The sequence below is a fragment of the Parasteatoda tepidariorum genome, chromosome 4 (assembly GCF_982258835.1).
Source record: "Parasteatoda tepidariorum strain Cologne lab strain chromosome 4, Ptep-v5.0, whole genome shotgun sequence".
Taxonomy (NCBI): domain Eukaryota; kingdom Metazoa; phylum Arthropoda; class Arachnida; order Araneae; family Theridiidae; genus Parasteatoda; species Parasteatoda tepidariorum.
The window spans coordinates 32641560-32656856 of NC_141758.1; the positions used below are offsets into that span (position 1 = coordinate 32641560).

Here is a 15297-nt window from a genome sequence, read left to right on the forward strand (position 1 = left end):
ATGTAAATAATAGGAGAATAAAGTAAAAGGTGTAAAGCGATGTAGGAATAGAGTAAAAAAAAAGATAAAAAATATGTCTTATATAAGAATAAACTGTATTCTACTACTTGTACTTCAACTTCCCCAGTTTTCAAAAATAAGGCTTTTAAATTTAGACTAATCAGTTAAGACTGCTTTGCGGCAGCGTATTAAGGTTTGCGTGCATTTTCCAACGATTCCAAGAGTACTAAAAAGTCACGGCTGCTAATGTGTTGACTTACTAAATTTGCAACCGAAATTTGCTATTCCGCAAAAGGTTAAATAAATATATAAGTCATGATTTTCGCGTAATGAACTTCGTAATTGCAAACAATCTTAAGCATATTAAGCCTAACCTTGATAATCCTCTAGCTGTCACTTAACACGTTCACGCCGGGAAAAGTGAAAATACTGGTATGGGAAAAGAGAAAATACTGGTAGAAGAACTATTTCAATATTAGATAATATTCGGGATGAGTTAATCTATTCTCAACCATAACAATTCACTGTAGGGAAATTTATCACGGCGAAGAAGCATTTCAATATAAAAATTGCATCCGTTAAAAACAATTGGTAGTTATGAATTTTTATTATTCCCGGAAAAAAAACTAAAAAATGAAATTTATTTGTTACCAGTTTTTATTCTGGTGGGCCGCCGAGATGAGACAATCTAGCGTGAACCACCGGTGGGTCACCCCGGCGTGAACGTGCTTATGTATCATGGGTATCTATGATTTCCGGTTTGTGATGTATGGCACTGCTGACAACTACTACGCTTTTTGCAAAATATTTTATTAAGTGGCAGACAATTAAAAACTAACACCTACAGAATTTTTCGTAGTTTTGCTAACATTTTAAAAGCCCCACCACTAGTGGTTTGGAGTTGAGTTGAATTGAGTTGAAGATGAGGATCAGTGCTAATCGCTTTTATCCTCTTTTTCTTTAAGTTGAATTCAGAGATTAGTTGAGTTGGTGATGATGAAGAGGTGAAGTTACAAGGTGATCGCATGAAAAGGAACATAGAACCTTTCCGATGCTTGGTTTACAGTTGTCGATGAATTTCAAATCAGAATTTGGGGGATTAAAACACTTTCTGAGTGACAGTCATTCGTCAGAGGAAAAAAACTCTTAACGGAATCACTGTTTTCCTCAGGCTACACCAGCAGAGAAGATTGGAAAATGTAGAAACTAAGATTGTGTACGAACAAGTACCCGGCCAACCAGGCTTAAGGTTGGTAGGGCACTGGACCCATATCCAAGAGGTCGCGGGTTCAATTCCCGCCGGTCGAAGACTCCCCGTGTAGTAAATGGTGACTACATGGTAAAGGGTCCATAATGACCTAGGCACATGTCCAAAGCTTGGAGAAAAGAAAAAAAAAGTAAATGGTGACTGATGCACGTTAAATCTGTCGAATCACAAAGTCCTCCATGTTCCCATATCAAATCATACCTCTGGGGATGCTGATCCAGGAGTTTCCTCGTCTTCTGGATTGGTTCAAAATTGCAAGGTAGCGGAGTTGAACATTAGTAATCGTAAACCCAAAATTGAGTCAGCTGTTCAACCACGGTTATAAAATTTAAAAAAAAGTGATATTTGCGGACTCAAAGGGTGAAATTAAAATGAAGTGATTAGTTAATTTAGTGGAAAGATGTTAATGAAAATTGGAAAAGTGAAAAAGAGAAGGAAACGCAAGCAAAAACATTAAAAAAAAAACACATACAAGGAAATCAAATTAAGCATGGGATTAGTAAAATAGGTAGATCACAAACACGTCTTTTTTAATTATTAGTAATAAGCTGAAATGAGTCAAATAAATTAGGGTTTCACAGAATTCCTATTTAAAATAAGGAGACACCTCGCCTAAGCAATAGGGAAATGTTATATTGTGAAAGAAATTTAATCACTACACGCGCGCTGCTCACCACACGTGCTCATCGGACTACACGTGCTTCTTACATGCCTCATATGAAACCTTGAACTTGAACTAAATTCACTTCTCACTTTCATCTGTGCCCGCGGGCACCCGGAATCATGGCATTGTTGTGGATATTGGCGGTGAATAGCGGAGGCGGTGGTCAGACTAAATCTAAGTACATTTATTCTATACGCATGAAAAACCGTATTTAGGGTGAAGAATCCTTGAAAAAACGGGTTCTTTATATTACGCTTCCGAATCATTTACAAGTAGTGGTGTGAAAAAGAACTTTAAATCAAATTTATAAAATACAGAATGATACATTAAAAGTGTGTTCCTCAACCTTTTTATCACCGCGGATATGTCAACGATTGATTATTTTACAGCGGGCGACGTTTATTGTTTATATTTTAGATTATTTTGATTTATTAATTTTAATTTAATTGTATTTAAACATGCCTTCAACATAAAATACAGTTACACCTAAAAATAAATATGAAGTGTTTTAACCCTTTAATGGGCCCTTTATTTCTAGTAAAGGTAAATTAAAGTATTTTTGGAATTTAAATTGTTTTAAGAACAGTAATTGATATTAAAAAAAAACTCATTTAGTTTATAAAAATGCCATTTTTTTGGTGGTAAATATATTTAACATGACCTATTAGGAACTTAATGGCTTTTATTTTTCTTTATTTATAAAATAAATTCCTTAAATGTTACAAACTTCAAAAGGAATTATGTATTTTATAACTTTTATACGTTTTTTAAAAGTGACAAATGGTTACCAATTTTATTCAAACTCACTTCACGAAAGTTGAAGTTATTGAAAAATGGAAACCTAAATTAAAAGTGGTAAAACGTGGTGGTAAGTATACTTATCACGGCCTTCAAAAGGGTTAATTTACTAGAACGTTAAATCAATGAAAGCCCTGAGCTTGTTTCTTTGCAATGAGACGGTTCCATCTGGGAGTAATCGGAAACAATGATTCATTACAAATATTAAAAAATTTATGTCACTACCTTCGGGGTCCCCTTTTTTTTAATAAATAAAATTTTAATGGAACACAGATATTTTTAATTTCGGGTAAAAACCTAGGAATTTAAATTTAGTTTCAATGAAATGGGCGGCCCGGTATCATTTGATCCCCTGACCGGTACCGGACCGGGGGTTGGGGAACACTGCAAGCATGAACTTATCTACCACTAGGAGAAATTTTTCCAAAAAGCGTTTAAAGTTGTTAGGTATGTATAGAGTTAGTTTAAAAAATAGTTATTTCTTGAAAACTAATAAATAAAATTATATCAATAATTTATAAATGCCTTTTTCCATGCATAAATACCTGTGTTATTTTGCTCTGCTAAAATCAAAAGAGCTTATTCCATAGTAGCTTAAAAATTTTTTTTTCAAAATCAATTTTTGATGAGGTACTAAAACCTTTTTTTAATAACCGTCATTGAACAGCCGACCCAATTTCGGGTTTGCGATTACTAATGTTCAACTCCGTAGCCTTGTAATTTTGAATTTAATTTAGAAGACTATAAGAGTCAAATATTGGAAAAAATTTGCTTTCGTGGAGAACTTTTTGATGGAACTAACCCTCATTTGCGTTACTAGGAGAGAAAAGCCTCCAATCATCAGCCTGCAGGCAAGGGGACTCTAACCTATGATTCGTCTACCATTGAGGATATTTTACGCCATCACTGTTGTTGGTGTGAGCCGGGTGCGGAATTCGTATTTACCAGCTATCGCTAGGAATCGAACCCGGTTCAGCTCATTAAAAATCGAGCCCTCTATCAACCGAGCCTCCACGGCTCTACTTAAACCTTTGGCGAATATTAGCAACGGCGACATACAGTGTATTCTTATTGTAGACAGTGTATTCGTAATGTAGACAGGGACCGATCAAAACAAATTCAGGCCCAAGGCCCACAAATTTTCCGGACCCTTAGCAAAATATTTTGAGATTAAATTTCTGAACAGTAGTCCTAACTATAAAAAGAATTTATTGAACTACATGATTCAAGAGAAACATTCTAAAAAATTTTGAAAGCAGACAATTGAAGATTATTTTTCTAAGATAAATTTTCCGCGTATCTAAATAGTAAAGCTACATATAAAATAACAAAACAATGTTGTATAAAAATAAAAATAGTTTGGTGACCAAAAACAAGTGAAATCAGTGATTTTTGCTATAAGTCACTGATTAGTTGAATTATTTTAAAGATTGTAGCCTTCCATCTACAGCTTTACATATTTGTTAAGAATAATCTTTTAGTTCTTGTTGACACTAATCATTTATAAAAGACTTTGCGAAAATGCATTCTCGTTGCATTTGCTTAAGCTGTTGGAGTAAAAATTGCACCAATTGAAATTCAGCTGTACTTTCGAATTTGATTAGTGCAATCTTTACAGGTGTTTCGTTTATCACAATATAAAGAAAATTTGAAATTAAAAATGCCTTTTTTGAGAAAAACTGTTTCTTTCGGTATTTTTTTTTTAAAAAGTAATATTGTGAACTTTTTACAATTTTTTGAGGCCCCGCAGAAAGTGTGGACCCTAGGCCCATGCCTATTGGGCTGAGGCTATAATCGGACCCTGAATGTAGAGGCACACTTTATAGCTTTCATGCTTAGAGAATCGTGGTTGCTAATAACTGGTGAACGCTTAGAACCAAATAGTTTTAATCAATTAATTAATTAATTTATTTTTAAATTTGTAATTCGTAACATTTTTGGATTGAGTGTTGTCAGCTTGTAACACTTTCCCGGAAAGGGCAGGCCACAAACTATTGAACTGAAAATTATGTCTGTTATTCTTTGGATATAATTTCTTAAAATTAAAGTGAGATCTGTAAATGAAAAACTGTCTGCTATATTAAAAATAATAAATAAATTAGCTAACTCTCCCCCCCCCCCAATTATTTCTATGTACTTCTTCAATACCTTCTTTAATTCAATCGTCACTTCTCGCAATAACGCAGTACCCATTACCGGGTAAAATTTTAAATAAAAATGTTAAGGAAAGGTTAAATAGACAAATCACTTTATACATATTCTCATCTACCAAAATATATTTAAATGTTAAAATTATCCTACTTAGTACCTCAAACTAAAATGAAATTAAAACATTTAAAATTTCCATAAGCCCCGTAGAGCGTTTTTTCAATTTTCTTCAATAGTGGCCATCCTGAATACAGCATTCAGCATTCGGAATGTCCGAATAAGGCATTCATAATGCATCACCAGTTTAATATCTTACCACAATATGGAGTCTCTGCCTTCGTCATCAAATAGTAGATACCATTGCCATGTGACTTGTAGCCCATTCGACCACAAGTATCTGAACAGCTCATGCATTTGCCAAGCTCAAAATCTTTGTAATTTTCACACCTATAGGCCGTGTATTCACAGGGAGTGCGATTCAGAACAGAATCTGTAAACAGGTGCACTGCACGTTCGTGATTGCAAACACGTTCTCTCAAATTCTCTGTAAGGAGAATTAAAAAATAAATAAGTTGTATCAATCAGTAGAACAATAATTAAACTATAGAAAAGAAAATTCATTGCACAAATATTTGGAAATATTGCTCAATGCAGCGACCACTCTCTGTTCCCCAGTAAAATGATCGTTAATAGAGGTTGGTCGTTCTTAGGGGTTACCTCCATTGACTTCAAAATGCTATCGAAGGTGCATGATTTTTCGTAAGCCATTTTAATTTTACTCAGTGTCATTTTCCTGGTGCAGAAGACCCACTTGCGTTGACTTCATGAAAACTGGATCGATGAATCAAACTTAGCGTCAATAAAAATGACCCTTAATTATGTGCAAAAACAAATTCACCAATTATTAATGATGGAACTATTTTAAATAAATAAACAATAAAGTTTTTTTTTGTTTAAGTTTACGTTTCATTTTATATCATAAAAATTAGTTTGCTTTTAAAAGTGGGAAGATGTTTGTTTGCTTGAGAGATGCTTAGCTGTTTGCAAAATAATTTTTTTTTTCTAATTTAACTTGCAACTCTAAAAATAAATCTTGAGTCCCGCAGTGGACTGATCGTTAAGACACGGTTCCCAGCAGATCACCGAATTCAAGCGTCCCTGGCTGTGGTCAGTGTGCGGGTGGGTTGACTACTTGGATCAGTCTACGTAGGGACACATGGTGCGTGGTATTGGTCCTCGTTAAACTGTTATACCGTAAAGTGCTCGACTTCGCGTGCAGGTAGTCGGACTACCGAAGCGGGGGTGCCATCCCCTCTGTAGAGGATCAAAATTGTGAAGACATGTCTTCGGATCATCCTCAGGGATGTTTCCCAGACAGTCGCCAATAGCCCATTGTGCAGCTCTAGTGCGACGTAAATGAACTACAACAACAATAAATCATTGATAGCATCGTCTTTAGTGCATTCTGACTGCAACACAAGGTTGTCGATCTCTTTCAAAGATCGTCAAAAAGAGACCTCTAAATAAGATCCACTGACAAATAATTTGAGTATATTTGACCATTTGTTTTGTTAATAGTTTTTGTTTTCATATTTTTTCGTGTTTCCTGATTTGATCTTTTCCGGTAGCTGAAAGAGGTTTTGATAGTCTCTCTTAAAAGTTTTATCAAACACAAAGTCCATGGAAAAAATACCATGCCTCCCAAAACTGGTCATAAATAAAGGAGGTCGCTACACAGAAGTAGTCGAAGTGGAAGTGTATGAATTATTAGATGGGAAACAGAATTTTCTGATGAATTTAGAAAGTTGCAGGTTTGAATACCAAACAAGTGTGGGCTCTAGTATGTGTATAAAGATGGAGAACAAAAATTTTTTTAAAATATAGATGAGAGGAAATATGATTAAAAAAAATAATAAAATATAAACACTATAAATTTCAGATTTAATATATTAACCTTTATAAATCGATTTGAAATACAGACAAGTACCCAATTATGTGTCAAGGTAATCCACCCCCGATCCAAGCACCCGATTATTTTGTTTGTTTTTCTTGGGGCAGTAGTTTGTATGGTTGTTTACGATAATATACCGCCAACCGCTGAAACTGCTCCCGCACTGACTGCATGGTAATGTCCCCCTGACGAGCCTGCCATGTATGTCAGTGCCTCCACTTGAATTTCGGTTTAGCGTTTTTCCTTTTTGATTTTTAGGATGTTAGGTTTCCTGTTAGAAACTTTTGAACATATCTGTTACTGTATTTTCTAGGTAATATTTAGTATGTTATTTCCTGTCAATGTTTTCCGGATTTCTCCTATTGTGATAATCATTTCAGTTCTTTTATGAGGTTATCATTTACTTTGCTTAAAAAAAAATTCCTCAAATATTCTTCCAGTTATGACATGAGCAGCTTGACTCTATCGTAACTTGGAACTATGTATTTTAAACTTTTTTTCGTCAGTTTTCATTATTATTATAATATTTGTATCTTTATTTATTTTGTATGTATATTTATATTGTACGTATATTTATATATATGCTAGATTTGTGCTAGTTTTAAATCTTTGCACTCAAGAGGAAAATCTCAGTCCCACTGACCATTTAACCCACTCTAAATGTTGACATTTTTGTATATCAATGCTTTGGAGCCATTTCATATAGCGGCCACAATATCTAATGTAGAAGCGCCACTACCGAAGATTCTCGCTACCTGTGAACTCGATCAAAGTTGCTTTTTAGGAAGAGGGAACACTTTTAGTTAAATTTCTAACAGTTGGTGCAGTGATAAATCGATAAATTCTACTATAATAAAAACCTAATTCTTAGAATACTTACTAAAAATATCGAAGAAAATTCCTTTTATAGTACTTGGGCACCCAGGTTGCCTTTTACCACCATTTGGATAATAATCAACGTGCCCTATGGGTTTTTCTATACCAACACCACCGTACATCAAAAGATCAGCGTTTGTATGCACAACGTCTACAAATTCAGCATCATTCTTCGATAAGTGGACATTTTCGTCTTCATCTTCAAATAGAGGGCTGGCTGGATCTAAGCCTGAAATGTCAAAACAAATGTTACAAACCATGGTTTATGGCGTGTGATACGCTTAAATAAATTAATAGAAGAATAAGTAGAATATAATTGTATTTGAGCAACTTTGAAAAAATTAGTTTCAAATTAGTAGAAACATTGAAAAAATTACTGTTGAAAAATGCTTTGAAGACTTGGCAGTTTAAATTAATACTCCTTCTTAAATCTGAAAAGAGCAAAATTTTCAAAATCCTACTTTTTAAACATCATTAATAGCTATGAAACGTTGGATCGTAAAAATTAACATCATTATTAACGCTTAAAGAAATTAAATGAAAAACAAGTAAAGAAACGCTTGAACAATTTGAAAAAAAGCACCTTTAGAATTTATAGAAACATCGCAAAAAATAACTACTGAAAAGTGCTTTATTTTAAAACTGGACGGGATAAATTAGCACTCATTTCTTAAATCTAAAAAGAAGAGATTTTTCAAATATATATTTTTTATACAGCTAGAAAATGTTCACTTTTTAAAACTAACATCAATATATTTATTATCATGTCCTTAATATATTATTTTACACTTTATAATCGTCGTTGCACAGCCGATCCAATTTTAGGTTTACAACTACTAATGGTTAACTCCGTAGCCGTGTAATTTAGAGGCAATCCAGAAAACAAAGAAACTCCTGGATCAGTACCCCCCAGAGGTATGATTTGTTACGGGAACATGGAGGACTTTGTGACAGGCCTGACAACCTTCAACGCTTTTTGGAAAAATTTCTTTTAGCGGTCGATAAGTTTATGCGTTAATGTATCATTCTTTCTTTTATAAATTTGATTTAAAGTTCTTTTTCACACCCATACTTGTAAGTGATTCGAAAGCTTATATATATTTATAAGCTTATATAAAAACACTATATTGTAGTCCTCAATGGAAGTACTAAGAAGCACGTGTAGTTCGAAGAACACGTGTAGCGAGAAGTGCGCGTGTAGTGATTAATTTTTTCTCACAATATAACATTTCCCTATTGCTTAGGCGTGGCGCATCCTTATTTTAAATTGGAATTCTGTGAGACCTTAATTTATTTGACTCACTTTAGCTTATTACTAATATAAAAAAACAAGCGTGTTTGCGATCTACCTATTTTACTAATCCCATGCTTAACTTGATTTCTTTGTGCGTGTGTTTTTTAATGTTTTTGTTGCGTTTCCTTCTCTTTTTCACTTTTCCAATTTTCATTTTCCACTAAATTAACTAATCACTTCATTTTAATTTCACTTATTGAGTCAGCAAACATCACTTTTTTTTCAATTTTATAGCCGTGGTTGAACAGCTGACTCAATTTTGGATTTATGACTACTTATGTTCAACTCCATACCCTTGTAATTTTGAACCAATCCAGAAGACGAGGAAACTCCTAGATCAGTACCTCCAGAGGTAGGATTTGTTATGGGAACATGAAGGACTTTGTGATTCGACAGATTTAACATGCATCAGTCACCATTTACTACACGGGGAGTCTTCGACTGGCGGGAATCGAACCCTCGACATCTTGGACATGGGCCCAGTGCCCTACCAACCAGGCCGTCTCTGCCCCATTTCCTTAATAGTCAGTAAGGTGGGTAAAAAAAAAAAAAAAAAATTTGAAGCAGTAGAAGATGCAGTTTGTCGATAAAAAGAACTCACCTCGATTTTAAAAAAAACTTAAACTTTCTGCTGCTATGGAAACAATAAATAGCGCATTTCAAAGAGGGCATTTCCTACTTGAAATAGTTAAACCTCGTAACCATAGTCACCGCCTCTGTTTCAGACGAACAGCGAGAGGAGCTTTTTACCTAGACCGAACAATCTTCATTTTGTTTTGTATTTCAGACTAAGTTTAATAATAGATATTGATAAAATATACGGATATATTTTAAGTTTTGATCATGTCATATGGAGGGAAAGAATGCTGCCTACGACCATACAGTTTAGTTGAACACAGAAAAAGCTACAAATACTATGATTGATATGTAACTAGACAATAAGGGGTGCGAAGAGACCTTTATCCAATTCATCTTGTAGTTGTCATATCATTGAGGTGAAAAATACATTGAGAAATAAAAAGGTGAGGGGCCGAAGCACTAAAGGCATCGTCAATGAGGTACAAAATTACAACCCGACAGATGACAGATCCACCCGACAGATTTAATATCCACCAGACCCCCTTTACTACATGAAAAGTATCGGGGATCAAACTCATGACCTCTTGTGCATGGGTCCCACGCCCTGCCAACCAGGCTATCTCGCCCTACGAGTTCATAAAGAACGTATAGGTTTATATAAATATATTTACGTTTGTCTACCCTTTTGAAAATAACATTTAAAACAAGAAACACATGATCTTAACATATCTCTCATCATGAGCTGAAAAGCAACAGCGTTTTCTTACTACCAAGCCCTACGTAACAGAGAAGTTAGAACACTTGAGTGATTTAAAAACTCCTGTTTCAGACTATTCTATTAAATTTTCTAAAAACAGCAGCTTATAGAGAAAAGCCTATTGCAGATTTACAACACATATTATCGATATCAAATCTGCAATTTTAAACACATATTATCGATATGTGTTTTAAAAAATCTCATTCAAGAAGGGAGGGGGAATTTCCCCAGTGTTGCCAGCGTCTATCGCTGAAGAGAATATCTAACAAAAATATCTGTTAGTGGTTCTGTGAACTACCACTTTCTTTTGAAAACTAATATCCATTCATCAATTTCGAATTCAAAAAATAATTTTAAATATTAATCAAGCCAAAAATCCTCGAATTTGAAACAAAATTCACGAAAACATTCGTGCCAAGAACAACCCTGTAAAAGACATCCTGTATTATGTCATGTTAAAGTCTTAAGATATTGGTTACATTTTGGGTTTTATTTAAATGTTTACATGCCGGTCTCTTATTTTGTACCGATAAAAAACGTGGTCAGCTGGTTTGCACATAAATTAAATGGTATTTTGTCAGAAAATGAAACAATTGTTTGTTTCCAGAAATGATATGCATCACATAATATATATTTTTATATAATTAACGGATTTTGGTTGATAAGAATACTCCTTTTCTCCAATTTTAAGTGCTAAGAATAAAATATTTCAGTTACCAGTCTTTAACCTTTTGAAAAAGATGCCAGCTCCAAGAATTTACTCGTTGTTGCCAGCAAACAATAATCATTTCCTCTCCAATATTGAGTTATGCATAAAACGAGAACAATAACTGAATAATTTCAATCAGTCGCGATTTTCTATTAATGCCCTCTACTCAGTTTAACACGTTCACGCCGGGAAAAGTGAAAATACTGGTAGGAGAACTATTTCAATATTAGATAATATCAGGGAGGAGTTAATCTATTCTCAACAATAACAATTCACTGTAAAGAAATATATCAGGGCGAAGAAGCAATTCAATATAAAAATTGCATCCGTTAAAAACAATTGGTAGTTATGGATTTTTATTATTCCCTGAAAAAGAAAAAAATATGAAATTTATTGTTACCAGTTTTTACTCCGGTGCGCTGCCAAGATGAGAAAATCTAGCGTGACCCACCGGTGGGTCACCAAGGCATGAACGTGTTAAATAAATCATTTGAAAGTATATTATATCTTTTAATATTTAAAAATACTCGAAAATATAAAAGTACCTTTTTAAACAAAAGTATAAATTTTACAATTAAAATAAGACGTTTATCAAATAAATAATCTTAAAAATACCCCAGCTAAAATTGATTGCCACATTTCGGTCAAAAATTTTGTCCCAAATAAGTTATCGAATGAAACTAACAATATGTCAAAGCAAATGAAGTATTTTTGAAATCATATAAAGTACAAATTATAAATTTAAATTCGAATTTCAATTTAAAACTTAAAAATTAAAATATATTTTTTTCTAACAAGGTTATTCCGATAGTATTATTAATAATATATTATTGGGTTTAGTACATTCCAATATTTCTGTTGCCCGCAAAGAATGCGAAGGCTTCGTCTGCAGTAAAAGTTGGAATAAAAATATAACGTTAAAACGCAACCACTTGTATGCCAGATCCCTTTATAAATAACCTGCAACAAGAACTGGAAACTTTCCAAAGCGAAATTTGCCAATGACTATTTGTTTTGAATGCTCTCCAACGTATTCAGCCATCCCCACTCAACAATTTATGGATGAAAACATAAATCTATTGAACGTATAAAATGATATCTATTGTTGGTAAACATAAATCTATTGAACACACTTCTTCAGAATATTCTTGAGAATTTTTTTGGGAAGGTAGATGAATAGATGATTTATTTCTAAATGCATAAATAAAATTAATATTGCTTTCGAAAGAAAGTTATAGAGGTAAAAATTGTGCTTGAAATTAAAACGAAGGAAAGCATCACGGCCTGGATAATATGTAGCTTTAAATATCATTTTTGAACTTTTATTAACGTTTTTTTTTGTCTACAATGATGAGTGAAAATAAAATTTAAAAATATTAAAAAAACTTGATATGAGTTATGTGAAATATATGAGTTATATGGTGTTCCGTAAATGATGCGACATACTTCTAGGGAAGTAGAGCACATCATACGAATTAAGAGTTACCTAGGAAACCATGACTGCAAATGTCATCTTACGCTGCTGGGGGCGCTTTCCTATAATGGACATGCTCGTGTGTCTTTGAACTTGTAACTTTATTTTTCAGAAGTATTTTATTTTATAAATAATTATATAAAATATATATATATATATATATATATATATATATATATATATATATATATATATATATATATATATATATATATATATATATATATATATATATATATATATATATATATATATATATATATATATATATATATATATTGAACAGCAGACCCAATTTAGGGTATACGACTACTAATGTTCAGCACCGTAGCCTTGTGACTCTGAACCCAATCCAGAACACAAGAGAATTCCTGGATCAAGTATTGGAAGACATTTGCCTTTGTGGGGGACTTTTTGATTGAACTAACCAGCATTAGCGCTACATGGAGAGGGAAACCACGAAAACCTCCCTCCACGGTTAGCCTGACTGCGAGGAGACCCTATGTTACTATTATTTAATTTTATAACTGTCGGTGAACAGCCGACAATTTTTTTTTTTTGGATTTACGATTACAAATGTTCAACTCCGTAGCCTTGTAATTTTGAACGCAATCCAGAAGACAAGGGAACTCATGGATCAAGCATTGGGAGAAATTTGCCTTCGTGGAGGACTTTTTTGATGGAACTAACCCGCATTTACGTTGCATGGAGAGGAAAACCACAAAAACCTCTCATGGTTAGCCTGACGGCAAGGTTACTCTAACCCATTATCCGTCTACCACTGAGGATATTTTACGTCAACACTGTGGTCGGTGCCAGCCGGATGCGGAATTCGTATCGACTGGGATTCGAGCCCGGTTCGCCGCATTGGAAGGCGAACGCTCTATCCCCTGAGCCATCGCGGCTCTTATGTTACCATTAGTTATTGTCGAGAGTTCCATTAAAATAGGCTCCGAAATGCTGTTTAATCGTAATTTAAAGATTAGGCGAGCTGGTCCGGTTAGTCACCAAATCATTAAATTACGATAAAACAGCTAATACTGTACCTATTTGAAAGTAATTTGTGACAATAATTAATAGTAAACAAAAAATTAAGATAATTCCGAAAAATAAAAGCACCAGATGTTCAACGGCACACAATGTAGCAGTTCATAATAGGGAGAGAAAAAACCTTAACGACATTCGATAACATTTCCGGTCATGGTTTCCTAGGTAATCCCTATGATGTGCCCTATTTCCCCTAGAAGTTTGTCGCAACATTTACCGGACATCCTTTATAACACACAGAACCGAAATGGAGCAAAAACAATATTATGTTATAACAAATGAAATATTTATGAAATTGTTTCAGGTACAAACTAATGGTACCTGTAATTCTTCCAGGCTTAGTTCCGCGTAATTCTTGCATTCTCTTTCCAATGAAGCCAACAACATGGGCACCCAGACTGAAACCGATGAGATGGAGATCTTTTTCTTGGATTCCAAGTTTGTCCTTAATCCTGTAGTAAAGAACCGCAGCCTCTGCGCCTACCAATTCCGTATTGACTGCGGCTTGTATGTAATAAGGGACTCGAGCACCTAAACTCCAGTCGATGACAATTACATTCACTTCCTCCTGAAAAATGTGCAAATGACTTTGTTTTCTTTTAACCCGTTAATACCTAAATTTTTATATTGTAAATTTGTGAAAAAGTGCTATTTGAGAAAGAGTGGCAGTACATAAATACTGATATCTGTCTACTTACCGGGATTTTCGAGAAGATTTTATTTTTTACAGGTAGCAAAATTTATCTATACTTTATTCTTGCTTAGATGAATGCGATTTAAAATGATCTTGATTATCATTACATTTAAATAATTCAAACAGTTAGATAATAACACTGCTGGCTCTCTGAAAATGTGTTAAAGTCTAAAGTAAAACTGTTTACAATCTCAATTGATTCTGAATTTCCTTATCACTAGTAAAAACTTTTTTGTAAAACGTAATGGTTTGCAAGTATATAAACTAAGTGGATATTTTCTTATGTTAGCTGCCACTTGGGTCTTTATTTTAAATCACGTTTCCATAATAACAGATCTAAATTAGAATCTTTATATTACTAATATGTCCTACGAAATGTACAAATGACATTGATTTCCTTTTACATCCAAATTTTCATAGCGCAATTAAAAAATTTTGAAGAAAAAAATAATCACATTTTTATGATAAGAGATCTACATAAGAATCTTTATATCACTTATATATCGTGATAAACAGAGACGTTTCAATTTTTACAAGATAAAAACTACTTTTGCAAAAATTATTTTATCAGTTTTTATCTCTTTATGAAAAAAAATGAAAAAAAGATCTGTCCTCCAACTAGGACGTTGGGAGCAAACGGGTTTAAAGTATCTCTGATAGATAATGCGTATATATCTGTCATACTCAGTTACTCTATGTGATGCCTGCTGTTCGAATTTATTAAACCATAGCTGTCGAATCACCCGGTTTCCGAAAGAGATTATTTTATTTTTAAAGTTGGAACAAAACACGTAAATTATTGTTTTTTTATTATTTAAAAAAAATTTATTATAATGATTATAACCTATACTATACATAAATAATTTAAATGAAAATATTAAAAGCCCAACATTATTTTTTCAAAACAAAAAGTGTTTGCACACTTTGAAACGATTTGTGTTAAGTGTTAAATCAATTCTTATATTGATAGCACTACAAAATCATGTCTAGAATGTATAAAAAATGGCAGCAACAATTAAATCCATTGGCAACCAAAACT

General features: G+C 33.4%; 1 protein-coding gene across 2 annotated transcripts in view; it reads right to left on the reverse strand.

Annotated features, from left to right (window-relative positions):
• The window catches only part of LOC107440430 (pancreatic lipase-related protein 2), a 37015-nt gene that overhangs the window by 16158 nt on the left and 5560 nt on the right, over positions 1–15297 (reverse strand). For both annotated transcript variants that reach the window (XM_071182112.2, XM_071182113.2), the window contains exons 3-5: positions 13886–14132; positions 7709–7933; positions 5194–5421 (exon numbers count right to left, since the gene is read on the reverse strand). In XM_071182112.2, the coding sequence (XP_071038213.2) occupies positions 5194–5421; positions 7709–7933; positions 13886–14132 (700 nt within the window). The remainder of the gene's footprint in view (positions 1–5193; positions 5422–7708; positions 7934–13885; positions 14133–15297) is intronic.